This window comes from Aspergillus multicolor, assembly GCF_047715735.1.
Source record: "Aspergillus multicolor strain CBS 133.54 unplaced genomic scaffold BDW74scaffold_8, whole genome shotgun sequence".
Classification (NCBI taxonomy): Eukaryota; Fungi; Ascomycota; class Eurotiomycetes; order Eurotiales; family Aspergillaceae; genus Aspergillus; species Aspergillus multicolor.
The window spans coordinates 565,685-592,821 of record NW_027395959.1 but is presented as its reverse complement, the minus strand read 5'-3'; the positions used below and the strand labels follow the sequence as shown (position 1 = coordinate 592,821).

Genomic DNA, 27,137 nt, shown 5'->3' with positions numbered 1-27,137 from the left:
CAGCAATAAACATCGCTCTTTTCAAAGATTTGCAGTCCAACCATCAGCTTGAGCCTCTGCGATGGCTGGAAAATGGCAGCGCTTGCATGTCGCAAATGGCGGAGATATTCCCCCTCTTCTGTACAAATACTCACCAACAGCTAGCGGCTACGAGCTGTATATGACAGACCTCGACTATATCTGGTCGGAGTGTTTAGATAGGAAAGGCGTTCTCAAACGAGCCGATGAAGATGAAACCCCAATTGATCCGAGTGAAGATCTTGAACAACTCAATGTCCTTTTGTCGAAAATCAGAGAGGGTTTGCAGAACGAACCTGGAAGCAAAGTATCAATCAGCACCAAAACACGAGGAGGCGCTGATAGTTTGGAGCTCACTGTGACTTCAAAACTGCCTTCTCCTCTCGAGCCTCTTAAATGGAAGCTGCATCTGGCCAAAGAGCCTCAGTCTTCAACCACAAGCCATCTGCTGCTCCCCTTCATCAACGCTGAAGCGGATCAGGAAGCGCGCCAGCAGTCCCTTATTGAGGAGCTACACAAAAAGGACTGGGTGCTGGCCAAGCTCTTTGATAAACTTGAGGGTCTGGGCGTTGATCTGACTACGATTTTTCCTGGAGCCTCTGGACTTCGTGGCCGCAAAGGCCCGACGCTCACACAAGCAGCGAAGTATATCAGAGGTCTTGCACCATTTGATGAGAAATCGTGGCGTGACGATGCCTCGAAATCATCTTCAACCTCTCAGCTATCTGCCAACATTGTCACAGAGCTGTCAATTGGAACTGGGAGTGTAGACTCACTAAAACCTCCCCCAGATGCATGGTGGAAAACCATTACGGCATCCGACACTTCTACACCTCTAGATGATAAAACGAACCCAACAACTAAACCCACAACAGACTCCTTGGAAACAGACACTGACGCCGGCTTTGAGACCGGGGATGATGATGATGAATTCGAGGTACGTTCCAAGCACATTACTTCCACGCAAATTCTCATTTCTTCCAGCGGCAAGAAACACCACCTAGGCTCAAAAAGCCCAGTGGTCCGCAAAAATCTCCTTCCGCAAGGAAGAGGAAAGATGATGGAACGCAATCAGAGGATGAAGAGGTAATCTCTCCGAAGAGGAGAAAAGAAGCGAAGCACCAGGCCGAGAACTCTCCCCCTGCAATCCGCCCCAAAGCGCCCCGGTTAGGGAAATTGAAAGGCTTGGGTACAATTGGTGGCAAGAAGCAGACAAAACCCGAATCGCCATCACCGTCGGCGACACCTACACCTGCACCTTCAACCTCACCCTCACGGACCCAGGGCACCCCCTCCCCTCCGCCGCGTCGTAAGCACGAACCCCCGCAAAGTCGGACAGATGATGAAACAGACTCAGGGGATACGGACGCGGATTCAGCGCCGCACCACACTTCACTGAAAGCGAACACCAAGAACGATCGCGAACCGGCCCCCAAACCAGCCCGCAAACTAGGACTAGGTGTTATCGGAGGCAAGAAAAAGAAGCAGCCAACGCCAACGCCAGAACCAGAGACCCGGCCTGAAACAAACTTAGAGCCAGGGTCAGAAGACGATGACAGCCGATCCAAATCACAATCTCGCACTCCAGATTCTCAAACATCCCCGAAAAGAAAGAAGCCTCTAGGCAGGATTGGTGTCATTGGTGGATTAAAGTCTAAGGCCAGAGCCTCTCAAGATACCAGCTCTCAGGGGCCGAGATCCTCATGGACTGAGGCTCACTCCCCACCGGCTAAAGCGAAGCAAGATCTAGACGATACTGAGGATGAGGTAGAGAGCAAAGAAGACACCTACTCCCAACCCTCTCCTCCGAAGAAAGGGAAGGCATCGAAGCGAGAAACACCGGTGGGGCCGTCACGCGAGGAGACGGAGGAAGAGAAGGCAAATAGGAAGCGAGAGGAGTTGAAGAGGCAGCTTGAGGCAAAGAGTAAAGCTCCTGCGAAGAAAAAGCGGAGGTTCTAGATAAATTGGTCTTTGTTTTCTCGTTGAATATATGTCCGGACTTGGTTTAGAGACATACGGCGTGCATAGCGATTTTGTTATGATATACTTGGACATGTTGGAAACGACTTTCATGTATCTCGGTTTTCAACCTCAACTAGCAGGGTTAAATATGAATATAGGCTAATGAGTCATATTGTTATCATTAACGTTAAAATCAGGGTATGAAACTCAGTACGCCTGCTGCTGACCGTAGCGTCAACGACTATATATATACATGAATAAAATTATGGGTAGTTGTGCGTGAAACAGAATCACATGGAAACTGCAAGGTTCAGGTGCCTGGCTGAGCTATCAACCGAAACTCGTCCGCGCAGAGGTTGTCCTCAGCGGCCTTTCCTGCTCGCTAGGAGTAACAAGGCGCACTTTCTTCGGCGACGACATCAGATTCGACGACGTCGCACTGGGGGCCGCGCTGGTCGCCGCGGTGGTAGAAGCGGATGCAATTCCCGTCGTCGAAGCACTAGCATTGGAATTGGTGCCAGCGCCTAACATGCCTCGCACCTTTTCAACGGCCTTGCTTTCTCCCTTGGCCCATGTGTCGCGCTTGACGAAGCCCACGCCGGCTTTGCGACTGGCACTGTCGCGCTTCTTCGTCTCCTCGTAGAGGACTCGGCGGTTGTGTTCACGACGCGGGCCTGGACCGCAGTCATGCATGCACCCGGGGGTTGCGCATCCGCCTTCACTCACGTCAATGTCCCTGAGCCATGTGCTTATGCAGGCGAGATGGCCGCCGTGGCCGCAGCCCTGACACCAAGACCAGAGTGTAGTTCCCTTTGGGCGAGGGCGTTCATAGGGTTGTGGGGCCACGCCGTCAATGCGCTCCAGTTCGGAAGGGGGGATGGGCTCCGTTTTGAGCGAGGAATGGGATGATGAAAGAAGGTGGGAGGTGAAATCCGAATCCAAGTCGTGGGCTCCATCTAGGGGCAAGGTACTCTGCTCCGCAACCCATTCTGGTGGCGGGTCAAGGCTCATGCAGATTGTGCAAGGGTCCTGCGGAGTATTACATCGGTGGCAGCGAGTATTGTCGTTCTTAGGATTTTCATATGGTCTTCTGCACTCAAAGCAAAACACATTCATGTAGGTGTCTCCTTGAGCATACTCATAGACCGTGGGGTACGACGGCACGCAGAGCAACCGAAGCTCGGCTGCTTCCAAGTACATAGACTGACGTACGAGGGCTTCATTATACGCTTTGAAGATAACCTCGCTCTCCTCGACCGGCAGGATGTTCTCAATGTCCTCATACAGTATATGTAGCTTTTGGAGTAGATGGGCAGCAGATTGAATGTCAACGTCGGTACTGCTGTGATAGTGTCTGACTGCTTCCTTTAACAGCAATTCCGCATTCCAGGGGTTATTGCTTGTTTGGTCAGAGAGTATTGGAATGGAGACGAGTGGAAAGCCATCCGGCAAGTCGGGCGCAGCAGTTGAGGCACCGTTTGTCGATGCTGCGACGCCTTCGTCTTCCTGGGTCGGAGGCTTCAAGGGCGTAGATTCCTTCAGAAGGGGAGGTGGAGTGGATGGTCTTTCAAGATGAAGATGACTGTTGTCGGCGGGATTTTCCTCATACGTTTCGTCAACATCATATTCCTCTTCCGGGATGGAATTGGCGGTGATTATTGAGTCGCTGCGGGTTCTTAATAGTGTTTCATTCCTCGAGTGTGTATGGTGACTATCCCCGCCTGCATCAGATGCATCATGAAGCCGAGCTGCAGAGATGAACGACGCGGCCGGCGATTTGCTGGGGTGGGAACTCGTGGTGGATGCGGAAAACATGGGAAAGCTTTCTGTGGACTCGTGCCGATAGAAGCCCGGTTTGATGGGTCCTGTATGTGCCTCCAGAGACAGGGGTTTTTTTGGGAAGGACTTGTAGTCACGAATAGCAGCCCTTTTGTCTTCCATCTTCTGATCGAACTCGTCCACGTCCGAAATCTGCTTTCTCAGTAGAGGTCGACTGCGGTTATACCAATCAGCTCTGCCAGCAATTGCCAACGGGGCAGACCTCTGCTCTTCCTGGGCTTCGTGCGGCACCGAGTCACGGCGACCAACTGGTGGACTGTTTGACGGTATGCGCACATTTTCACTGCCGTTAGACTCTCGATGCTCAAGTTGATGAACGGGGCGGGAGTCAATATCTGACATTGATGACCAGTCGTCTGAAGCCATGGTGCCTTGGTTCGAGCTCAAAACTGATGGTGGGAGAGGTTGAATGTCTTCAACATCATTTAAAGACCTGGACTGAGAACCGGAGCTGTCATACGGATGTGGAGGCGAATCCGGTAGCGGTTGAGCAAGAGGTGTGGTCACGTTCGAACCACTCTCGAGATCAGTGTGAGAATTTCTGGGGTGCTCGCTCTCTATGACCCCCTTGAAGAAGCGAGTCTTCATCTTCTCGTGCCTCGTGTCCTCAAGGTTTCGGACTTTCTCCGTCAACGGCTCATCCAAAGATGTTTTCTTCTTAACACTGCGAGTTCCCTTTTCCGGCGCCTGGCGTTGCTCTCTTTCCCTCGATTGCAGCTCCTGGATAATAGCATATTCCATAACTCGCCAGGTTTGAGCCAACTTATGCAAGGAAATGTCTTCGGCACGCTGAGCATTATGAATGAGCGAATCTAACAATGGCAATAGATGGCCTTTCTGCATGCCATAGAGCTGGCCCTGAAGAAGGGGCGAGTACTCGCGAGCAAGATACTGGAACATTTCTCGATCCATTGTAGCTCCAGGAACGCTTACCATTACCCCCATCTGGATCAAAGTCGAGGATGTCTCTTTCGAGAGGAGTCTCTCAAGCGGGAGTATGGGAACGAGGTCTGTGGTTGCCGGCGGAGTACTGCCGAGAGACTTGGATGTACGGATACTACTGGACTTACTATGTCGAGGTCGAATCGAAGCAAACAAAGGCTCATCAACAACCACCTCATCAGCAGGACTTGGGCTCATCGTCTCCCCAGCAGTATCCTCTGCTTCAGAGTAGCCAATGAATTCGTTCGTGCTGAGTCCTCGAACACTCCTCCTCGGACGCTTTTGGGAGAAAGCGAGAACCTCGCCGCTGGGGCTCCAGGCAACCGAACAGGTCGGACGCCGGTTAACCACCTGAGGGGCATAACGTATATCGGTCTGAGTGAAGACACCGCCATCACCTACAGTCCAGAGAAGGTCTTTGGAATGCCAAAGTAAATCTGTGGCGGTGGAGTCATATCGGTCAAGCTCTCGGAACGGAATATGAGGACGACGGAAATCCCACAGATGAACTCGCGGGTCTTCTTTGTCGTAGGAGGTAACTACCTGCGATGACTGCCAGTCACCGGAACTGTCCGTCTCTCTGGACCACGAAGGCGGACGCCAGCGGACATTGAGAATCGCCTGTGGAGTCCGAAACTGAAATGAAGGCTTCTGCCTCCGCTCGGCGTTTGTTGAGAAGTCCCAGACCTTAACTTGTCTATCTGTACCGCCGCTGACAATATGCTTCCCGTCCGGGTGCCAGTCTACGGAGTAGCAAGGCTTATCGTGAGCAGTTATCCGCATGAGAGGACTATTCGTCTTGCGCATGTCCCATAGCTGGATTGCGCCACTGTCTGTGGCAGCCGCGAACATGACTCCATCGGTGGGAGACCACCTGATGTCACGGACAGCGTCGCTATTACCATTAAAGTGTTCACTGTCTGCACATATTGTGACGCCACGATCCGATGGCACGGCCCGCAAATCCCACAACCGTATGTGGGCGTCCTGACTGCCGGAAAGCAGCCATGATGCCTGGTGCGGGTTGAAGGCTAGGCGATGAACCTGGCGGCCGTGGCCGTGAAGCCGGCACCACTCCAAGCCGGCTCGATGTAGATCATAAATGACGATGCGGCCGTTGGCCACCGCGGTGGCGATAATCTGGTCGTAAACTCCATGTGACCATTTAACATCCTTGACCGTCAGCTGGTCCTTGTGCCGCGCGGAAACCCCGCCGCCGACGCCATGAGTCGAGGAGTAACCGATGATAGCATTGCGTAGATTGAACTCCTCCGACGAATGATCCGGCAGGACGCGGATCGTTTTCAGGATCTCTTTCCCTCCAATCACTGCATGTGTCCGTTGCGGGGAGATATCCAACGCAGCGATCGAAATGCCTGTCTCATGGGTGATTGTCTGCGATGCGCCGGGCCTACAGAGCATTTAGTATTAGTATGGATGCGTCAAAGCTTCACGGTCACGAAGAAAAATCCAATCAGAATCATGGTAGATGATGTCCAAGGGGGAACCTATTACAAGGCTGCATAGAGAGACGGACTAAACGGAAGGAAGGAGAGGGAGGGGAGACGAGGAGGCTGTACAAAGACCTAGACCTTGTAGAACGGGCAGCAGCAGACTCTGTGCGAGCCCCGGCGCCGTGCGGACTGGGCGGCCGAGAACCTGACAAGAAGGGCTGGGCAAATCTAGCGAGAGCACTGGCCGCGCGGTGGGAGTACTTGGGCTGGTTCTGGCTCTGTTGTTGTATCGGGGCAGGCGGAGGAGGGGGCGGAGTCGGGGAAGTCATGCTTCAGTCGCGCAGCATCAAGACCTAACTGAAACAGATCGAGGCTCCATGGTCGTCACGGACAATGGGGAATAGCGGGTTGCGACTTGCGACAAGCTGCTGTCAGATGCACTCGCGCGGGGAAAGGTGTCCGAGACGAGCTGCGACGGTTCCCTGCGAGATGGAAAGCGGCCAGTCGCCAGGAGGCCGGGATTAGTCAGTCTGCTGGGCGACGCGGCAAGAATCTCAAGCAGACGAGTAGGGATTGAGGTAAATGTCTGTTGAGCCGATGCAAAGGATTCTAGGGCAATGCAAAGTATCTCTGATGTGGTTGGTCGCTGCAATCTGTCGCGAATCGACTCAATTGAGAATCGTCTCACGCGCGTGAGTTACGCTCGAATCTGGCTTAGTGCCGACCATGGCCCATTACAATACGACTCGGGGTGTCTGAGATACGAATATCTAGGTTGACCTGTACCAAACGTCCAGCTGATATATCACCCCGACAGCCCGACTAGACCATATCGCCTCAACTCCAAACGCCTGAGCAACCAACGTACGTACGCTGCGGAAGGACGAGCTCAACTCCAGTTGGCCCAAAACCCTGGCCGAATGCAGGCTGGTTGGAACAAACGTCAAACAGAGCAAAAGGGAGGGGTTGACTGGCTGCCTTGAACGTCGAGCTTCACCTTCCAGCTAACGGCGGTGTACGGCAGCATACTCCGTGGTGAGTTGGACTCGAGTTGCTATGTTTTGACCATCTGACGTGGAGGAAGTCTGGCAGCGAATTGGATGGCAAGCCAGCTCCCAGTCGATCATGAGATTCACCTTTGTGCTATGTATAGGCGTGTAGGGGGGCCTCGAATCTCGATCTCAACCCCTCCGTTAGCAACTTAGCAGGTCTTAGATCATCCGCAGCCTCGGGACTGATAGGACGCTGAGGTTTGATATCGATGATCTGGCTCTGGAGCAAACACTCAAGATCTGATGCCACCTCCCTTCCAAGATTGTCAAACTCGGCTGGATTGAAAACACTCCGTGCTCTGCTTGTCTTGCCAGAGCTTAGCAAGTCAACGTCGGCTGCATCGCTGTACTCCGGACGTACTTTGAGACTCTCGAGTCGCAGTCCATCTTCAAGATCACAAGCAGACTGGCCTTCAGGTTTTACCGCCATCTACTCTAGAGGAACTTCCCTGTAATGCAAGATCTCATTGGGCACTGATCCTTTTCTAGCCCACCTAGCTCTGACGAGTGCTGGCCATTGATGATCTCGAGATCCTGGGGGAGCAAGCGCACAAACTGCATCACATTTTGTCGATATTCGATTTTGTAAAATAGTCATTCAGGGCACGGCATGTACAGAGTACCTGTAGGAGCGTTGAGCGATCATCGCAGGAACGCGGCCATCGAGCGCGAAAAGGACCCGTCGCCAGAGAATCATCATCGATGAAGGAGAAGACCGGCGAGAATTCCCAGGGTGGTCTCCTAAAAATGCGATCTGAGAGTTCTTTGTAGTGAGCTTGAATAATGCAGAGCTCGGTTCTGGGGCCCAGCTAGTCGAGTCTGGAATCGTTCTGGGCCATGGCCAGCAGAAGCTCCATGCGTCTCTTCGTCACCGGTATTTTAGTAGTCCTCATTCTCTACTTTTCCTGAACCTTTGGACTACAACATCTCTCTCCTCTCCCTCTCCCTGTCTCCTCCTCTTCCTTCTCATGTCCAGTTTGTTCTTCCCTCTAGGGTAGTCCTCAGCTCCGTCCACCAGCCGTTTGTTGCTGGCCCTTCATTGCTACCCGTTTTATTTTCTCGCGTGCTCCCTTGTTTTATGTACATTGCATTCCAATTGCTGCAATTGTCTTCTTTTTATTTCTCCTTTCTTTTGGAACTTTAATACCTCTTTAACTTCGAGCTACAGCTCAAGCAGAACAATTGCGAAGACCGTGCTCTTCCCCGTCGATCCCTTCGAAATTTCGCTCGCCGAGATTCTCCTCAATCTTCCCGCGTCCCAATCCAGCCTCCAGACCGACCACTGCCCAGTCTTCAGCTATACCGAGGCTGGAGGAACGCTGCTGTCGCCGTGCCATGGAAATACTCTGATTGACGGTCTGCGGATATAGTGCCTAGGACCCTGTGCGAGGGAATTGCTCACCATGGGTCGCCATAACGTCATGCGGAGATTTCTGGAATCCCTTCGAGTCGGCTACCCGATCCTGATCCTCGTCGTGTTTGCGTCGGCATTTGTAGCCAACTCGATTGTGACTGCCAGAACTGCGAACCGAAATTCCTCTGCTTCAGAGACCGGCCCGGGGGGGCGTCCACTCCCCAAGCGGTCGAGGAGTACAATAACCGTGGTAAAATCAGCCCAAAAGTTCTCCCGAAACGCGAAACTTTGCTTCAAATTGCTCTCCGTTGGTATTCTGGCCACGTTGGTGGCAGAGGCTGCTGTGAACGTGGCTCATGTCATAGTTGCCAGATCGGAGCAGTGGTGGTGTGGCCAAGCAGTGGTGGTATGCTCTCCTATCTCCTTTATACCCCCCTGCGGCTTGTGTAATCCATCAAAGGATTATGTGTAGCTAATGCCTAACAGATCTATGTCGTGGGATCATTCTTTGACTATGCTATTATCCTTGTGTCCTTGCTGGATACCGACCCGTCACCAACATTCGCTCAGTTTGTGCCATGGCTGATAGCCACACCCCTTGAAATGGCGATCCTTGGGCTTTCAATCTCCATATACTCTCGCCCGCATCATGAGCCTGCAGTTGGAGCCCCCACTGGCGGCCAATTACAAGGAGGTATCACCATGTGGGAGGCTGTAAGCGTCGTCTGCAACAGCATCCGCCTCCTGTTATTGCTCGTCCTGGTCATGCTTTATGCGTGCAGCTCCCATAGATCTCCGTTTGTGGCCCATAAAGCGGCTCGTACTAACGGGGATGGCCCTACAGAAACTACTGGGCTTCTTCACTCTGGGACAGAGAACGGGCATGCTTATGGCTCAACTAACGGTGTTCATGGTGATCAGCACAAACCCAAGCCCGCAGATCCGTGGGTTCGCCCAACGACACAGCCATCCACCAGTTGGTGGGAATACCTCAGTGGCTATTCGTTATTCTTCCCATATCTTTGGCCATCCAAGTCCCGCCGTCTGCAATTAGTGGTGCTGGTTTGTTTTCTGCTGATTGTTCTCCAACGTGTTGTCAACGTCCTCGTTCCTCTTCAGGTTGCTAAGATCACCAATAAACTATCCGAACAGGACGACGACTTCCGCGTGCCATGGTTCGACATCTGCCTATACATCTTGTTTCGATGGCTTCAAGGAAACCAGGGTCTTATTGGATCTCTGCGTTCAACCCTATGGATTCCTGTCAGCCAGTATTCTTACATGGAACTGTCGACCGCCGCTTTTGAACACGTTCATGGACTTAGCTTGGACTTCCATCTTGGGAAAAAAACGGGCGAGGTTCTTTCGGCTCTTAGCAAAGGCAGCTCGATCAACACATTCCTAGAGCAAATTACCTTCCAGGTGGTCCCAATGCTGGTCGACCTCTGTGTTGCGATCGTCTACTTCCTTGTCGCGCTAGATGCGTACTACGCTCTCGTCGTCACCATTGTTACTTTCTGCTATCTTTACGTGACTATCCGTATGGCCCAATGGAGGGCAGAGATCCGGCGGCAGATGGTCAATTCGTCCCGGCAAGAAGACGCGGTGAAGTGAGTTGTACAGTTTGCGATTATGCTATGCAATATACTTACATAACGCTTCTAGGAATGACTCAATGGTTTCTTATGAGACAGTCAAATACTTCAACGCGGAAGATTATGAATTCGGGAGGTATCGAGGCGCAGTAGCCGACTACCAAAGGGCCGAATACCATGTTCTTTTCTCTCTGAACCTGATGAACACTTCGCAGAACACCATTTTTATGCTAGGGTTGCTGATTGCCTGCTTCATTGCCGCTTATCAAGTCTCTCTCGGTCAACGAAATGTTGGTCAGTTTGTCTTGCTTCTCACATACATGGCCCAATTACAGGGCCCGCTTAACTTTTTCGGAACATTCTATCGTTCCATCCAGTCTGCTCTGATCAACTCGGAGCGCTTGTTGGAATTGTTCAGGGAACAGCCTACGGTTGTTGATCGACCTAGTGCCCGGCCTTTGCCGCTCTGCCAGGGAGACATCAAATTTGACAATGTCGAATTTTCATACGACGCCCGTAAACCGGCGTTGAACGGGCTTACATTCCACTGCGAACCCGGAACTACTACCGCGCTGGTCGGTGAGTCTGGCGGAGGAAAGTCAACCGTCTTCCGCCTGCTATTCCGATTTTACAACTCTGAAAGAGGCCGAATCCTAGTTGACGGACATGATGTCGAAGGCATCACCATCGACTCCCTCCGGAGGCACATTGGGGTAGTGCCGCAAGACACTGTTCTCTTCAATGAGACTTTGATGTATAACCTGAAATATGCCAATCCAAATGCCACGGACGAAGATGTCTACGAAGCGTGCCGGGCCTCGAGTATTCATGACAAGATCATGTCATTCCCAGATGGCTACAACACCAAGGTTGGTGAGCGTGGCCTGCGACTCAGCGGCGGAGAGAAACAACGAGTGGCAATTGCTCGGACGATTCTCAAGAATCCGCGAATCATTCTCTTGGATGAGGCTACTGCTGCACTGGATACCGAGACGGAAGAACACATCCAGGGTGCTCTGTCAACACTATCTCGCGGCCGTACAATGCTCGTCATTGCACACCGACTGAGCACTATCACAACGGCTGATCGGATCCTGGTCCTAAGCGACGGCAAGGTCACAGAGAGCGGGACGCATGACCAATTACTGGCGATGAAGGGTCGATATGCAAGCATGTGGCGCAAGCAAATCCGCGCTCAGGAGGCTGCTGCGAAAGCTCAAGTGCTGCAAGACCGAGCTCAGCGGTTGCGCAGTGCATCCACCTCGGCGGCCGCGGAGGACAGCTCCAGCCAGTCCGATGAGGACCGAAACACTCACCGAAATGCGAACCGACAAGCACAATTTCACCATCCTTAGAGTTATTGCCCAGTATCGTCACATGCTGAAACGGGCGACGGCGACGGCGACATTCATATGCATTATCTTTTACGATCAAAGACCTCAGTTAGATCGGCGGACGGAATACTGCTCTCGTAGATTTGAGAGGTGATTGGTGTTTTATTGTTCATCTGCTTCACATGTTCTTTTCCGGGCTAAAAGGCGTTTGGGGCGATATACGACCTTGTATGACACTTTACATTTGACAGAAACTCGACCTTTGCCGCGAAGGGTGGCAGGGGTTTTCCTAGATAGCTACGTTTGGAAATATTGCGATAATGGATACTATCTACAGCAGTATCTATAATTAATGAAAATTTGTTCTTACCTCATTGCCCTATTCCTCTTGCAACTGAGTATACTCCGTACAGACTCTGGTAATTGTGTGGCCTGTCATTGGTTCATTAATTTGTGCCTAATTCATGAGGCTTCTTGGCTTTCATCACCTCCGCCTTTTTACTATCGCAAGATTGATTTCGAAGATTGTTCCCCAATCTCAGCCATACGTGTGTAATTGTTTGAGGCCAAAAGATTCACATCGTTAAAATTCAAAATGCATTCACCATCTCTCCAGCTCCTTCGAGCTCTGCGAACATCCATATCCCCAAACACGGTCAAAGCCACCATCCCTCTCTGCGCAAACCTAACCCGCATGCAAGCTCACATCGCCTCGCCATTCGATACTTCTCGCCGTAACAACAGCAGCTTGAATGGACCTACACACATTCGCCCAGCCCGCATGGTGTCCCGCGCCCATCCATCGAAACCTCGCAGCCATGATCGCGGCCCACCATCAAAGGAGGATACTCAGACTGACTTCGCTGCGCTGAATGTTCTCGGAAACATCCCTACCCCGACAACGGCGGTCGATGCCTGTCTGGATACAGGTTTCCATCTAGACAATGGCGTTAAGATCACAGGTGGTGACGGTGTGATGCTGGTCGGCGGAGAGGCGTTCACTTGGAAACCTTGGATGGGGAAGCAGGACGGGGACAAAAAAGGCATGATCAATGCGAAAGGGCAGTTTGAAGTGGATGAGCAGGCTTGGGGCCTTTTGAACCTGGTGTGGCCTCGTCCGGGTATGTTCTCTAACTATCATTTTGGTTTCTCCTTATGCTCTGCCTTTTCATATGGCATGCTAACTGTTATGCGCTATAGATCTGCTGATTCTGGGAATGGGAGCTTCTATCTACCCTCTCGCGCCAGAGACTAGGAAGCACATTAACTCGCTAGGGATCCGGGTTGAAGTGGTGGATACGAGAAACGCCGCTGCGCAGTTCAACCTGCTCGCAACCGAGCGGGGAGTCTCTGAGATTGCGGCCGCCATGATTCCGATCGGGTGGAAGGGGCGATAAAACTTCCAATGTCTCAAATTGTATAATATCTATATTTATATAGCAATCTACTTCTTCCCTCTGCGCAGGGCTGAGAGTGGATCTGACGTAAATCCGCGCCAAGCCCTCCAGTCAGCCGCTTGACAGCTTTGGCCCGATCCAACCCCCAAGTTCCCCAACTCCAACTCCAACTCCAATTTCAAACCCCCGCCATCCCTTTATCTCGCTGTGTTCCTCCACAATGCCGCGGGAGGAGCCTCTTCTGGCTCCAAGGTCATCATCAGAACAGTCTTCGATTCGAAATGCCGAGGAGGAAGACGCCCTGCTTACTGGTGAGCGCATCCACCGCAGCGGCGGAGGTCATCGGGGGTGGGGATTCTGGAGACAAGTCGGCCTCTTTGCCTGGGCGCTCATAGCCACCGTCGCCGTCATTGTTATTGCAGTCGTCTATCAGCACGAGTCCAGCCGAGCACAGAGCCACGAGAAAGAACCATGGGGTCCTGGAGGAAGACCGACCGGGAAACGCAACCTTATCTTCATGGTCTCCGACGGAATGGGTCCCACCAGCCTTACCATGACTCGGAGCTTCAGACAACTTACACAGGGGCTTCCAGCAGATGAGGTCCTCGTGTTGGACAAGCACATTCTTGGTACATCGCGGACAAGGTCCAGCTCGAGTTTGGTCACCGACTCGGCGGCCGGAGCGACGGCCTTCTCATGCGGATTCAAGAGTTACAACGGCGCCATCTCTGTGCTTCCCGACCACTCCCCCTGTGGTACTGTGCTCGAGGCCGCGTCTCTGGCCGGTTACAAGACGGGGTTGGTGGTCACTACCCGCATCACCGATGCTACACCGGCTTGCTTCGCGTCGCACGTAAACCTCCGACAGTACGAAGACCAGATTGCGGAGCAGGAGATTGGTGAACATCCGCTGGGCCGCGTGGTGGACCTGATCATGGGCGGTGGACGATGCCATTTCCTGCCAAACACAACGGATGGTAGCTGTCGGGCGGATGACCGTGATCTAGTGGCCATCGCCAAGGAAAATGGTTTCTCGTACATCAGCGACCGAAAGGGATTTGACAGCCTCAATGGCGGGACAGAATCAAAACTGCCGCTTTTGGGCCTCTTTGCAGAGAAGGACATTCCCTATGAGATTGACCGCCGCTCTCAGAATGATGTGTATCCATCTTTGGAGGAGATGGCTCGGACCGCACTGAAAACTTTAAGCCAGGCTACGGAGGACAGCGAGCAAGGATTCTTCCTTATGATTGAAGGCTCCCGTATCGACCATGCAGGCCATGGTAACGACCCAGCCGCGCAGGTCAATGAGGTTCTCGCTTATGACAAGGCCTTTGCCGCGGTCCTCGAGTTTCTCGAAGAGGACTCCACGCCAGGCGTTCTGGTCGCCACATCCGACCACGAAACCGGTGGTCTCGCCGCAGCCCGCCAGCTACACGATACTTACCCTGACTATCTCTGGTATCCGGGTGTGCTCGCCAACGCAAGCCACTCTTCAGAGTATGCCGCCAACGAGCTTCAAAAGTATCTCAATCAGAATCCCGAGAAGCCTGTCTTGGAGACGTTCACTCGGGACCTCCTTAAGAAGGCCCTAGGAATTGAAGACGCAACTCAGCAGGAGATCGACTCACTTCTTGAGCCCGGCAACCCAATCATCCCAGCCTATGTCTTCGCCGACATGATCAGCCGCAGAGCTCAAATTGGCTGGTCAACGCACGGCCACTCCGGTATGCCCCCCCGTTTACCCAGCAAATACCTCACCATATACTAACATTATTCTTCTCTCAACCAGGCGTTGATGTCAATATCTATGCCTCCTCCACAAAGGACGCTTGGCCGCTCCAGGGCAACCACGAAAACACCGAAGTGGGTGCCTTCCTTGCCGATTACCTCGGCCTCGACGTCGGCGCAATTACAAAGCGCCTCCAGCACTCTGAGTTCTGGACCGCCGCTTCTGATGCTGGAAGCGAGATTGCGGCCACAGAAGACAAAAAGTTCAACTGGCTGGGTAACCCGCTCGGCGACGAAGTTCGCACCGACGGACTCGATACGTACCATGGTGACTTCAAGCGGAAGCGCGGATCAGTCAGTGACGAGTGTGGATGTGGCGGTGTTCATTGATTTGGAATTGGTTTGGGTTGGTATGTGATTTTAAAGTAGATTGTTGCTAAATTGTTTACCTCCCATTTTTTTGCTCGGTACTCATATACGGTGTTACATATGCTTTTTTCTTCATAATAGCCATGCATACTAAGGATATTTTGGGTTTTGGGTTTCTTTTCAGTACTGCACTATGTACTATAGTGAGTTTCATAGCAATTTATCATGATCTTCCATAGGATTTCTAGGGTTGTAAGGGTGTCACTTTGAGGATACTCACCTAGTATTGATTGTAGAACATCTCCGCGCCAGTACTATAGATAGTTGCATCAACTTGTTGGAAAATACACCACCAACTTGGTTTGGTTCTTCCGGCCATGGTTCACAGGGCGCTTGTCCATGAGCGGTCTGTGTTTACCTTCCTGCAACTTTGGTTACTCGGCCTGCATATATATATTATTGAGCCGCATACCTTTCTGCGAGCCTCCTTGTACAGTCATGGCCCTTACTGTAGATCTAAGGGTAGGCAGCTCGCCATCCTTGCGAATCAGAGAGGCGTAGTTTTATGGTCTTAGGTGGGATACTTCAATTTATGTTATAGGTTCGGTATTACTATTTGAATTAATTAGCGACTACAAAACGCAAACAATATACAAGCGCAAACTAGGCAATCCCAATGAGCCAGCAAAACAGCCAAAATACCAAGCAGAGCAAACCGAAGCAGCGCAATGCGATGAGTGAATGCCAAGTCCCAGGACCAACACTAATATGACAATGATGCATCAAAGGCAAGGAAATCCAGAAGAGCAAGAAACAAGAGAAGAGGGTATATATTATAGATTTTGTTGCTGGAGAGTCTGGTCGGGGTCCACAAGCCCGCCAGATATGTAGCAGTACGATTTGGCGCAGGCATTGCGCGATCATGATAGAGATAGGTAGGTAGAACATGAGGACATCCAAGTGAGCCAAGGGTAAGTCAATGAATAGACATGAACTTGAACACAGTAAATCACTGGTATCAAAGTGATAGCAGGATAGAGAGAGGCGGTCGTGCCCAGGTATAGAACATAAGGTATAACATAACAAAGATGATACGGCGGGAATTGTATATTTAAAAAGGTGGCCACGCGTAGTGCTGTTTGTCCAGGGGCCGAGATGAAAGAAGAAATAAATAAATATAACCCAAGAAGATGTGAATAGAGAAGAAGAAAAAGAAGAAGTTGAAGGTCTTCACATAGTGATGAGGACAACGACAGCGACAAGGACAGCGAAGAAGGAGCCCTTGAGAACACGCTCGGCGGGGGCAGCGTTCTCGCCGCCGTCGGTGGTGTCCTCGGTGCCTTGGCTGAAGGTGCCTCCGGAAGAGCCAGTGTTAGAGGAGCCGGAGCCGGAGCCGCTTCCGCCGCTGGTTGAACCGATGACGTTACCGGTGCCTCCCTGGTTCTGGGGAACGGTAGAGTTGGAGATGGTGCCAGTAGAATTTCCGCTGCTGCTGGTCTTATTGGAACCGAGGTCCATGTTGAGACCGGTAGCGCCGAGGGAGGCAAGCACAGTGTCGTTGTCGGTAATTTCAACGGAGCTCTCAAGACCCTTGTCGTCCTTGAAGTCGTAAGAAACATCGCCGTCAACCTTGGCGCTGGAAGGAGGGTCGTAGCACTCCACGGTCACATCCTGGTAATAGGCAGCGTAGTAGCCCTGGTTCTTGATGTCCTCGGAGTCCCAGTCGATTTCACCTCCAGCCCACTCAATGGTACCCTGAGCGTTGCTGGCTTGACCAGCGGGCCAAAGCGACAGCTGCATTCGGGATGGGGTCTGGGGGTACTCGTAGCGGTCGGCGGATTCATTGAATGTGGATTCCTTGGTGAGGGTTCGAGTAACCTCGCCGTCAACCAACCAGTCAATCTTCTCAGGAGTCCAGTCGATTTCGTAAGTGTGCCAATCCGCGTAGGTATTATCACCATCAACCTTGGACTTGCCGCCGTTGTCGTCTACGACGGTTAGTACGATGATAGGCAGATGGTGAAAAAGGTGACTCACAGTCAAGAATTCCCTGAAAGTAGTAGTTGGTCTGAACCTCGGTCAGGTCGGAACCAACCCACTCGTAGTCGATCTCATCCTTGGTGTCAGAGAGAAGAATAAAGGCAGTAACAACACCAGCACCGCGACTGCTCTTGATCTTGGCGCCGATCTTGCCGTACCAGATATAGTGGTTGTTCGCGAAGAGAGAACCGGTGCTCTCCTTGGGCATGGTGAGCACAAGGTTCCCGTCCTCGATCTTGGGCTCTCCGCTGTACACCCAATCGGCTGCTGAGGCGTTTCCGAGGTATTCGCTGTTAGTGGCGGCGTTGTCCAGGTTCTCCCACTTGTAGGTCTTGCTTTTACAGATGGGCATCGGAGCGCAGGAGTCGAGAGAGTAGGACATCAGGGGATCGCAACCGCCGAGACAGTAAGCGCCAGTACCACATTGTCCGTACACTGATGCAACATGAGCGGGTGAAGTGCATATGAGAGGGATTTAGACATACCGGAGCAGCATGGGTATTCTTCGGGACATTGCTCATCGAGACTGCAGTTGGGAGGGGTAAAGTCGTCTGCGGCGACAGACCCGGCCACCAGAGAGGCGAGGAACAGAGCGGATTGAAGACGCAACATGGCGATGATGTGACAGAATCAAAGGAGGCCAAGAATCATATACAGGGGACAAGGCCTGGAGAAAACGGCGGAGAGATCAGTTTAAAATCACTTCCGACGCAGGGAGCAGCTCAGCGCATTGGTATAGAGGTGGGCCTCGATCAAAGTCTTTGTCCACGATCCACTCAGGGGGACTTGGTACTGGAATTGCGAGACCATGCTGACCGTTGCAATTACATGCAGATTGCAAGATAATTGCAGCTGACGATGACCAGGAGCGCGAGGGTGGACTTACAAAGAGTATGCGGAGATTGTGTTTCAGATATGGAGAGTATAGGGTGATTTATACAAGGCACTCGAGTATGGTTGTATGATCGAGGAGCGCACCAATCAACGAGGGACTGCGGGAGAAGAATCACCGCTGAGAGAGGGCCGGGATGGGGAGTAGAGGCAATAAAGCTCTGCTCCGTTAGCGATCGAGTCTCGAATAGATTGAAAACGAAAGAAGAAACGAACGACCGGATCGAGGAGAAAGGACGGGGGAAAGGGAGAGGGACGGACTATTAAAGGCCGCCGATCTTGGAGAGTGCGCTTATCAGTCAACGCTTCCGGAGGCCTGTGTATTGCCAATACAGACCCTTATCTGGAAGCCTGAAGAAGACTGATTTTATGCCGAGAACCATCTGAGCTATTATTATTGCTATCCATTACTAGAAAATATCTTCCCCAATAGCAGAGTACCACACAGTCTACCGTGTGCAGTCGGATGCTGGACCCGAGGGAGTTGAGCGTCTGTCTCACTCGGCAGCCCCAGTGCCACTGCCAGGCACCAGCTCGTGACTTTCTCTCCAAGGAACGATGGCGCTTGGTGCTCCACGCCGTTATTTTCGGAGTCGCCACTGACTGAGCACATGGAAGCTACAGTATTCTCCGGAAACAAACAATGAGTCCCAACACGTTGCCTTGTATCTACAACGTAGACAACTGCGGTCTCTAACATCGAGTCCACCCTCCGCAACCTCCGCAAGCAGACCCTTCCTTATCAGGGCGCAGACCCTCGGTATCGGTAATACCAGACCCCACCAGCGCCCAGAGCCCACCGTCTAGCGAACTCTAGCCGGCTAATAATATCCGGCACTGAGCAAGAACAGCTGGAGGGATTCGGGGGCTAGCCGACAGTGTCCTAGCTGGTCCCTTAGTCCCTTGGACAAAGCCCTCTCTTTCTTTCATCTGGGTCCTGTATAGCGCAGGCTGCGCAGCGCCTGTGACTGCGATACCGTGCCAAAACTAATCTCAAATCCTCATTTTAGCGTCCTTGCAGCGCTGGGCAAGGAATGCCCCCTGGCCCTGGCCCTACCGCGTGGCTCTTGACGTCAATCCCAGTTTCAAATCGGCATTCCTGGTGATGTCGGTCTGTTCCGCGATCAGATCGAGGTATCGACCCTAAGGGTCCAGGGGCACATAGTACTCCGTACGTATCCAACATGCCCGGTTCCGTCAATTGGCGCATTATAATGGCTTTGTTTATTGGGATGGTTGAGGTCGATACGAGAGTCTAGATCATTATGATGCATGAGACACCCCTCGAGGAAGACTGAGATTATGGAGCTCATAAGTTATGCAAGGGCTTACGGTGAGTACGTTGGACCGTCGGTACTCAGATGAGCTGTACAAGTTATGTACGGCGCGTATCCCGCGTCAATACAAAAGCAATGATCCTTGTTTGTCTGGAGTACAGGCGCCACGATGTACGAGGACCACATGTTGCTGGCTATTTGCTTTTTGACCGGGCGCCGTCTCAACGGCTTGTTGTGCTACCCGAGCCTTAAGTGCTAGTTTGCGTTTTTCCGAATGTTTCAAATATACGGATACAGCTTCATCTAGCAGAAACGACTTGCTTGATGTGATGCGGGTGTCCATCACAATCTCAGGAGAGAATGCGATTGTAGCCTGCCGTCCTCACAAGCAACAAAGAACCCCATGTTGCTCCTCCGTACGTCGATCTGCTTGGAAACTACGGTTACACAACTCGGGTTCATGCCGCTGCCGATGGAATAGAAATTTTAAAATGCTTAACCTTAACCCAATAAGACTTCTTAAATTGATCGCTGTAGGTGGGTAAATGTGTAACAAATTGAATGTCAAATGGGACGCATGAAAACAAATTCTCTCGTCCCAGGCAATGGCGCTCTCCTTTCCTTTCTCCAATGATCATGCTCCAAGGCACCCATGAAACTGTGATCTCGAGCCAGGAAGCTCTCTCCTTTTCTCCCTGGCACCGATCAAACTCGTGCCTTGTGTGCGACGCACGTTGCCTCGATGGACTCGCGCCCTTGCCCAGGTCCCCCTTCTTTTTTGTCTTTCTTTCATTTTCATCTGTTTTTGGTGTTTACACATTGTGCTTTTTTTTGCGCTGTCGGCGGCAGATTTCTCTCTTTCCATGCTGAAGTAAGTGCTTATTGGGTGGTATGCAACTGGCTGTCTTCCGGCCGATAGTCCGTCACGTCAACGGTGTCGAGGTGGCATAAAGTTGTGATTGCCACGACGCATGTTGGCGGGACCGCCCCGGAGGTTGCGATTAAAGTTGCCATTACGATCATGATTAGGGCCATTGTCATGACCAAAGATGCACTTGTCGTCGGTCAAAACGAGTTCCTTCTCACACGGATCTGACGAGTAAGAAACTGCAACACCACGGTAGGCGGCCTTGGTCCGGGCCCATTGATTGACCGTTTCCAAGACTTTACGAGCAACAACCGTGCTCGTGAATATGGCGGTCGCTATAACAGCGTTAGCTCCAAGATTCTGAGTAGCACATAACAGTTAAAGCTAACTTACCATTGCCAGAGTTGAAGACAAAAAGGCGCTCAATGTTACCAGAGCCAGCAATGGCGCGCATATGCCGTTCCCAGTCTTCACGAATCAGAGTACCGTGCGCGGAACGGCGGTGGTAAGAAAAGAGTCCTTTTTTGGCGAAAGAGAGACGTCGACGCTGTCTAAACGGTTGATTCATCAACCGATGGTTATCATTCCAAGGGGCAATGTCTGCCATCTCAACATGGTAGGCTGCTCCAAAACGCCCATAGCCAACTTCGTTGACCAGGTCCTGGTTACTTTGATAAAACGCACGCGCGTGCGATAAGTGCTGGAAGACGATACGAGCTCTATTCTGAGCTTCAATGAGGACCTCCTGCAAGGGTCCCTCCCAGATGCAAGAGGTAAAATGAGCGAGAGACTTTTCGTCCATCTGTCCATGAACACGAATGATTCCTGCTTTCTCCTCAGGACGTTCCGATGCTGGACTAGACGAAAAAGTCATAAGATCACCAATGGATCCGCTATCATCGCTGCTCTGGCCCACCTTCGAGCCGGAAAACGAAGTCATCGATTTGGATGAGAATAACTGGGCCACTCCGTGCGGAGGACCAGAAGTGGTGGAGCCGGCAACCTGAGCATAGCTATGAGGCTGAACGGCGGGCATGGGGGCTTGTGGGAGAGTCTGGAGCGTGAGACCTTCAAAGTGAGCAGGTCTATTGGCAAGCTTATTCTGCTCTTTCTGCACGACGTATTCGAGCGCTTGATACACTTCGCGCAAGATGGGGCTGCCGTGGTTGGTCATGGCATGCTGACCACCGCTGACATGCTGCTTGACTTCATGGCGAGATACGCTAGGGTTGGCCGTCGTTGCGTTGGTGTGCTGCTACAGGCTTAAGCCCAAGCAAGATGCATAGTGATAAGTCAACTCTTACCTCGATATCATTGACGTCGGTGCCCTGCGAAATATAAAGTAGGGCCTCGTTAACTGTCTGAGCAATCTTGGCGCTCAGCTTGCCGATTTCATTTGCGGCGGGTGATTGCTGATTCTTTCTAAGCTGTTGCCATATCAGTATACCATTGCCTCGCAGCAATATTTGAAACGCTTACATGATCCTCAACATTCTGAAGATTCTTCAAAGCCTCGGCCATTGCTGTCTGAACGGTGTAGGCCATTGTTTTTCGTTTGGTCGGAGTCAACCGAGGAATAAGTGGCAGCTATTATTTGGTCGAGGTTAAGATAGTTTGATTTGGGAGATGTATAGGAGGTAAAGGCTCTGCACAGATTAATTCATGTTAGGTCATCTGCCTCAGAATACTGACTGGGTTAATCAGGGTATCTTACTTCAGAACTGTTGTGAAGCCTCTTTCTTTCTGAGGGGGGGCAGGCAAGGCACGACGAGGAGCCTAAAGTAGCAGCGATTCTGGCGCTTCGCTGCTAAACAGTGGATATTTTGAAGAATATCCCAGGCAAACCGAAGCAGCCAGCCAGTCTCAGCAGAGACTGGACTGCTCGGTGTTCGGAGAGAGGCTCTTGTGGTTTCCTCCCGGTGAACTGACGGCCAGCGAACCAAGGCCAAGCAAGAGAGTACTGAGGAAATGAGATAAAAGATGGAACGGCGATCAAATCAAAGAAAGAAAACAAAATTAAGATGGGGGGCTTTAGCCACGAGGAGAGGTGAGGGAGAAGAAGACGATGCCTTGGGAGGGAGAAGAGATGGAGGAAGAGAGGAGGGGGATGGGGAAGATGGGAAATCAGAGGCTCAACTGAGACCCTAGTGTTACTGACCACAATGGGCAATTGAGCAAGTTCATTCACCAGTCAATCCTCTGCGCTCCACTTCTTCGCAGGGATCAGGCACTTCTTTCTGACCCTGGATGATTCCGGAGCAGGACCTGTTCAGCTTGTCTAGGTCAGACACTGCCTGGCCTTGAGTGACAGCTGCTGGACTGAACGAACTGATTGCCCTTCCATGACCCCTTATGCAGGAATAAGGATCATGACTTTGTGATCCACCTAGAATCCTTGCAATTGGTGTTTGTCGCAATGTTGATTGCCTGCGCGTCCGCGCTCAAAGGCCTGTGGCCAAAGACTCCAGGTCCTAGGCATCTGCACCTACGCCACGCGGTCACCGAGAAGATTTCCAGATAACCTACGGGCTAACCCATGCGCTTGACCGAAAGGTACTTGAAAAACCTGTCCAGACGAGAGGGATGAGTGTATCACCCTCTACAGTCACTGAGCAAAGTTAAGACGTGTTACATTCATTCAAAGAACATAGCCATCTTCAATATGTCCAATAGTAATACCTACGCGGGGCTTTCTGGTATTCCAGTCATCGCATATGGTTCCTTAGCTATCAATCCTATATTCTAGCTCCCAGTCACTCAGAAAGCGGCGGAAAGCTCCGGACAAAGCTATAACACTATCAGCACAAGCCCAATCCAATCCATTTCTTACGGATCAACTTACTGTGCAGGACATTCATATCCAGACGGGTTCTTGTGTAGATATAACTGATGATACTCCTCCGCATTCCACCACTGGCCAGCAGGAATAATCTCCGTCGAGAGAGCCTGCTTATACCACTCCTTGCTCACTTTATCCGTTATACTCTGCGCGAGCTTGTGCTGCTCGTCGCCATGCGTAAAGATCGCACTGCGATACTGCGTGCCGACATCCGGACCTTGCCGGTTCTTCGTCGTCGGGTCGTGCATGCGGTAGAAGAATTCCAGCAGCGAGCGGTAGCTCACCAGTGACGGGTCAAATGTGATTTGGAGCGCCTCAGCGTCTGCGTACCGCCAACAAATCAGCATCCCATCAAAGCACTAAACAGGGCTTCTCAGCAACTCACGTCCCGTATCCCCCGTACAAACAGCCCGGTAATCCGGCGACGCCGTGTCGCCGCCGCAATATCCGACCTTCGCGTCGAGCAGGCCCTTGCCCTGCCCGAATTCCTTGCGGAAGAGGTGCTCAACGCCCCAGAAGCACCCCGCGGCGACGGTCGCCGTTTGTGTAGATGCACTAGCCATACTGATACCGCGCGACGTTAATTCTGGTGTGTGTGAGAGGGACGGAGATGTGGTGGAGAATGTGCGGAAAAGTTGTGAGAAGGCGGCGAACGCCATACAAGTCTTATGTAAAACTGATAGAGATGTCTGCTTCTTTTCGCTATGATGGATATATAATATATGAGATGACTAGAGAAATAAATGGACAAGCTGGGATATAGTCCAAGATATGTCGTTGCGATAATGTCGCCGCGTTAGCTAAGCTTGGGGTCGGTGGCGTCATTTCATGCATGATATCGCGGTCGATCTAATTAAGTCGCGAGACCAGACACGTCTAGTAGAGAATCATCACTCTACTTTTGTGCATATGACACCTGGATCTAAACATATGGTATCGCTGAGCGATTCATTGAGCCATCAGCTAAGGTTCCGATCCTGGATAAAACCCCAGCAGGATTTGTTATTGTACACATTTCGAAAATAGTATGTCCCATGAAGAAAATAAAACTGAGTAACGCCGCCTCAAGACCGTATCGCCAAAGAACTCGAACAACAAAATATTATCAATCATGAATTCTGGCCGCGTTTCGACCACGACGCTCACAGCCCGATAGCACTTAGCCGGACATTCCGACCAGTGAAGCTAAAGTCCCTAGGACGGATGTCCCCTCCAAACGTTGTGCGCCGCTGGCTCGTGTTCTTCTTGATAGGAAGACTTCGAGGCCCTAGAACCGCAGGTTTGTTTTCGATGTCCTTTTCGCCCTTGGTTATCCGCCTCGCCTGAGCGGTAAACATTGTGTTCTCTGGTGGTGAGCTACCGTAAGTCGCTGATGTCGGGCTTCGTCGCCGATGAGCACGAAGCGCAGTCGCAGACGCGCCGGGACCGAAAGAACCGATGGAGATGCGTCGCATCGCGGTACTGATTCTTCTCACATCGTCTTTGCTAGCCTTCCATTCGTTCTTTGTTTCAAGCTGTGCGGGCGTGGGTGAGTAGTTGCCGCTTGGAGTTCTAACCGCTATTCTAGATGGTCGCTCGGCAGATGCACGGTTTAGAAAGCTGCTGCCCTCTATATCACGCAAGGGTGAATTTCGGTCAGATAGTGCGAGGGGTGCTGTAGGAGGGGCAGCAATCGGGGAGCCGGCCTTTTTTGATAAAAAACCGGTCTTGAATCTGTTGTTCTTGGGTATGCTTAATGGTTGGTCGGAGGGTGTTGGAATGGGCGATGAGCTGCCGGAAGGACTGAAGTTTCGGGTTGGCACCGGTATGCCACGCGGAATCGGAGACACCCTTGGGAGCGCGGGTTCTTGAGGACTAATATTTCGAGGAGCGGGGATGGCTTCACGTTTTTGTGGTGTTTTCTGGATCTCGGTCAGAGTACCGTCTTCCTCGTCGTCTTTCCATCGGACGCTCCTCTTTGGCGGCTTTGCTGGTGCCTTCTTGGGCGAAAAGCTAACGCTCTTTCTCCCGGTGCCCATCTTACGACGGCGAGGGGAACCCCTCGTGGGTGAGACTGGAGCTGTCGGGTGTAATGCAACCGTGGCTTTCAAACTTTTTGAAGGAGGGACGATGGCTAGACTCAGTCTCTTCTTCGGTTTGGAAGGGCTGGCCTTGGTAGGGCTGAAGGGTGGCATAAGCGGCATATTGCCGTCGGGTTTCACGACATTCGAAGTCGCGGTGCAACACGAGTCAAGCATTTTGGTTAGACTTCGTCTGCCCATTTCCACGGCCTCTTCCTCGCCCAGGTGCATGATATTCTCTATTGACGCAGCTACCTCAAAGTGTGCCTGAAGCAGCAGCTGAACCGTAGCTGTTTCTCCTGCTTTGTCGTGTTCTGCAACCGCTGAAAGAGCTTCTCGCTCAGTATTCGCCCTTAACAGCTCCGCCTCGCGCCGAAGGTTGGTAACGTCGCTTTTGTCGCTAGTGTTGAATTCTTGAAGTTGCTGGACGGCGTTTTCTACAGCGGAGGCCATACCGCGTTCCCAGGTACTCTTTGCCAGACGCTGGTGGTAATGCTGCCTACTCCCTTCCAGCTCCAGCAGGATTCCTTGGGCTGTTTTCCGAAGAGCTTGCAGATTTGCCAGTGGCAGCTCATTTTCAGAGTTCGCGCAAACATTGTCGAAAGCTGCAATCCAAGAGGATAGCAAGCCGATCCTGCGGCTAACCTGCTTCAACTTAATCATGTTGTTGGTTCTCTCCTGTCTCTCAGGTAACGAGTGCTCATACGCGTTTCGGATGCGAGCGAGGCCTTCCCGTACAGCAGCATCCTTCTTTTCTGATTGCTTCTTGAATTTGGCAAATGCGACTTTCTCTGATTCCCGCTGCTGCGCTTTGAGCTCGTTGATCAAAGCCATCTGTTCATCAATCTTGACCAGGAAATCCTTGACGTGGCGGTTCACATTGAATACATTTCGCGTAACCTTAGTTTGGATGTTCTTTGCCCGGTTGGCATAACGCAAAGTGTTTTGGGTTTCGTCGAAATGTTGACTAGATGGGCTGACACAGACAATCATGACTGTCTTACAGTTACCGCCCAGCGAGAATTTAAGGAGCCGTGTCAGCTTCGAATTCCGGTAAGGGACGTGGTTTCGTTTGCGTGGATCGCAGAGTGCATTTATGCAGCTACCTAGCGCAAGGAGAGACTTGTTGATGTTAGCACCTTCAAAGAGTCTTTCTCCCCTGTTTTTCGTTGCGCTCGCACGCTCACTTCCTGCCAGATCGATAATGCTGAAGGTTGCCATAGTGTGTGGCTCGTGGATGTCGGCGTTTCTGTCCTTTTGTGCTATGTTGATTTGAAGAACTGCATGAGATCGAGAAGAAGTGGCGTTCGCCTCGGTTGGAGACATTGTCCGGCACGCATTACCCTTCATGATCATATCCATAACTTCCTGCACGGACTTGGGGCTATGGCTAGACAATCCGGATACCGACACTGCCTTGTTTGAGTCTTCTCGGAGGGAGAGGCCGCCCTTTGCGCCGCCAGGAACGAGAAGATCGCGAATAGTTTCGTTGTAGATCTCTAAGAACGAAAGGGACAGTTCCGTCTGTTTCTCGCTCGATCTTTCCTCAATACGCTCGAATAGCTCCTGCATTGTGAGGAAGATTATACCTGGCTGCTGGGGTGTGCCAGTAATTGTATGTGTCTTTCCACACCCGGTCGCGCCGTAAGCAAACACGGTGGCATTGTACCCATCAAGAACGCTGTCGAGAAGGCTTCGTGTTGTCGATTCGTAAACTTCACCCTGGCTGGCATTCTGGTCGAAGATCTTGTCGAACGCGAAGGTCTGGTCTTTTACACGCTTTCCGTTGGGAACAACACTTCTCGAGAATTTCTGTACGGGATTGTCTTCGGGCGGATCGAATACTCTTTTGAATAGCCGGTCAGCACGCAACTGGACAGGCAATTCGCGGTATATACTCACAGGCACCTGTCGTCTATGACTTTGATGATAGAACGGAGGCCTTTCTGGTTCAGCTTTGGGGCTGGTGCCCCGGCCAGAGAACCGTCACCGAGAAACAGTGGTCCATCTTCACATTTGGTGAGCTGAGCTGCCTCTCGAATGGTAAATGGCCTGACTCTGACAGCGACGCTGATAGACGAAGAGTCGCTCGGGGCTCCCATGTTGTCGGTTAGT

At 51.8% G+C, this 27,137-nt stretch overlaps 9 protein-coding genes across 9 annotated transcripts; 4 read left to right on the top strand and 5 right to left on the bottom strand.

Annotated features, from left to right (window-relative positions):
• The first annotated feature begins 29 nt into the window (after window positions 1-29).
• Window positions 30-2,152, top strand: BDW74DRAFT_150735 (uncharacterized protein). The gene is made up of 2 exons (XM_073724064.1): window positions 30-955; window positions 1,003-2,152. Exons 1-2 carry the CDS (start codon window positions 62-64, stop codon window positions 1,975-1,977), a joined length of 1,869 nt encoding a protein of 622 aa, XP_073585313.1. The 5' UTR covers window positions 30-61; the 3' UTR covers window positions 1,978-2,152.
• BDW74DRAFT_150734 (WD repeat protein) lies at window positions 2,153-6,322 on the bottom strand. Its single transcript, XM_073724063.1, has one exon. The coding sequence runs from the start codon at window positions 6,181-6,183 to the stop codon at window positions 2,311-2,313; it is 3,873 nt and encodes a 1,290-aa protein (XP_073585312.1). The 5' UTR covers window positions 6,184-6,322; the 3' UTR covers window positions 2,153-2,310.
• Window positions 6,323-8,193: 1,871 nt separating this feature from the next.
• hmt1 (putative vacuolar ABC heavy metal transporter (Hmt1)) lies at window positions 8,194-11,924 on the top strand. The gene is made up of 3 exons (XM_073722373.1): window positions 8,194-9,027; window positions 9,108-10,231; window positions 10,287-11,924. The coding sequence occupies exons 1-3, from the start codon at window positions 8,671-8,673 to the stop codon at window positions 11,569-11,571; spliced, it is 2,766 nt and encodes a 921-aa protein (XP_073585311.1). The 5' UTR covers window positions 8,194-8,670; the 3' UTR covers window positions 11,572-11,924.
• Window positions 11,925-12,076: 152 nt separating this feature from the next.
• Window positions 12,077-13,055, top strand: BDW74DRAFT_150728 (Mth938-like domain-containing protein). The gene is made up of 2 exons (XM_073724062.1): window positions 12,077-12,671; window positions 12,751-13,055. The coding sequence occupies exons 1-2, from the start codon at window positions 12,146-12,148 to the stop codon at window positions 12,945-12,947; spliced, it is 723 nt and encodes a 240-aa protein (XP_073585310.1). The 5' UTR covers window positions 12,077-12,145; the 3' UTR covers window positions 12,948-13,055.
• A 15-nt stretch (window positions 13,056-13,070) lies between these two features.
• On the top strand, window positions 13,071-15,288 carry BDW74DRAFT_150725 (alkaline phosphatase). The gene is made up of 2 exons (XM_073724061.1): window positions 13,071-14,674; window positions 14,740-15,288. Exons 1-2 carry the CDS (start codon window positions 13,168-13,170, stop codon window positions 15,066-15,068), a joined length of 1,836 nt encoding a protein of 611 aa, XP_073585309.1. The 5' UTR covers window positions 13,071-13,167; the 3' UTR covers window positions 15,069-15,288.
• Window positions 15,289-15,550: 262 nt separating this feature from the next.
• Window positions 15,551-18,306, bottom strand: utr2 (putative cell wall glucanase (Utr2)). Its single transcript, XM_073724060.1, has 4 exons — window positions 17,974-18,306; window positions 17,573-17,754; window positions 17,085-17,522; window positions 15,551-17,035 (listed from the first exon to the last, which is right to left on the bottom strand). Exons 2-4 carry the CDS (start codon window positions 17,697-17,699, stop codon window positions 16,278-16,280), a joined length of 1,323 nt encoding a protein of 440 aa, XP_073585308.1. The 5' UTR covers window positions 17,700-17,754; window positions 17,974-18,306; the 3' UTR covers window positions 15,551-16,277.
• Window positions 18,307-20,183: 1,877 nt separating this feature from the next.
• Window positions 20,184-21,668, bottom strand: BDW74DRAFT_176898 (uncharacterized protein; the record flags this gene model as incomplete). The annotated part of the gene is made up of 4 exons (XM_073728757.1): window positions 20,184-20,458; window positions 20,517-21,378; window positions 21,428-21,550; window positions 21,603-21,668. 4 exons carry the CDS (start codon window positions 21,666-21,668, stop codon window positions 20,184-20,186), a joined length of 1,326 nt encoding a protein of 441 aa, XP_073585307.1.
• A 1,105-nt stretch (window positions 21,669-22,773) lies between these two features.
• BDW74DRAFT_150715 (peptide-methionine-S-sulfoxide reductase) lies at window positions 22,774-23,702 on the bottom strand. Its single transcript, XM_073724059.1, has 3 exons — window positions 23,348-23,702; window positions 22,966-23,284; window positions 22,774-22,910 (listed from the first exon to the last, which is right to left on the bottom strand). Exons 1-3 carry the CDS (start codon window positions 23,619-23,621, stop codon window positions 22,877-22,879), a joined length of 627 nt encoding a protein of 208 aa, XP_073585306.1. The 5' UTR covers window positions 23,622-23,702; the 3' UTR covers window positions 22,774-22,876.
• A 175-nt stretch (window positions 23,703-23,877) lies between these two features.
• Window positions 23,878-26,523, bottom strand: BDW74DRAFT_150714 (kinesin family protein). The gene has a single exon (XM_073724058.1). The coding sequence runs from the start codon at window positions 26,382-26,384 to the stop codon at window positions 24,105-24,107; it is 2,280 nt and encodes a 759-aa protein (XP_073585305.1). The 5' UTR covers window positions 26,385-26,523; the 3' UTR covers window positions 23,878-24,104.
• Between the last annotated feature and the right edge of the window lie 614 nt (window positions 26,524-27,137).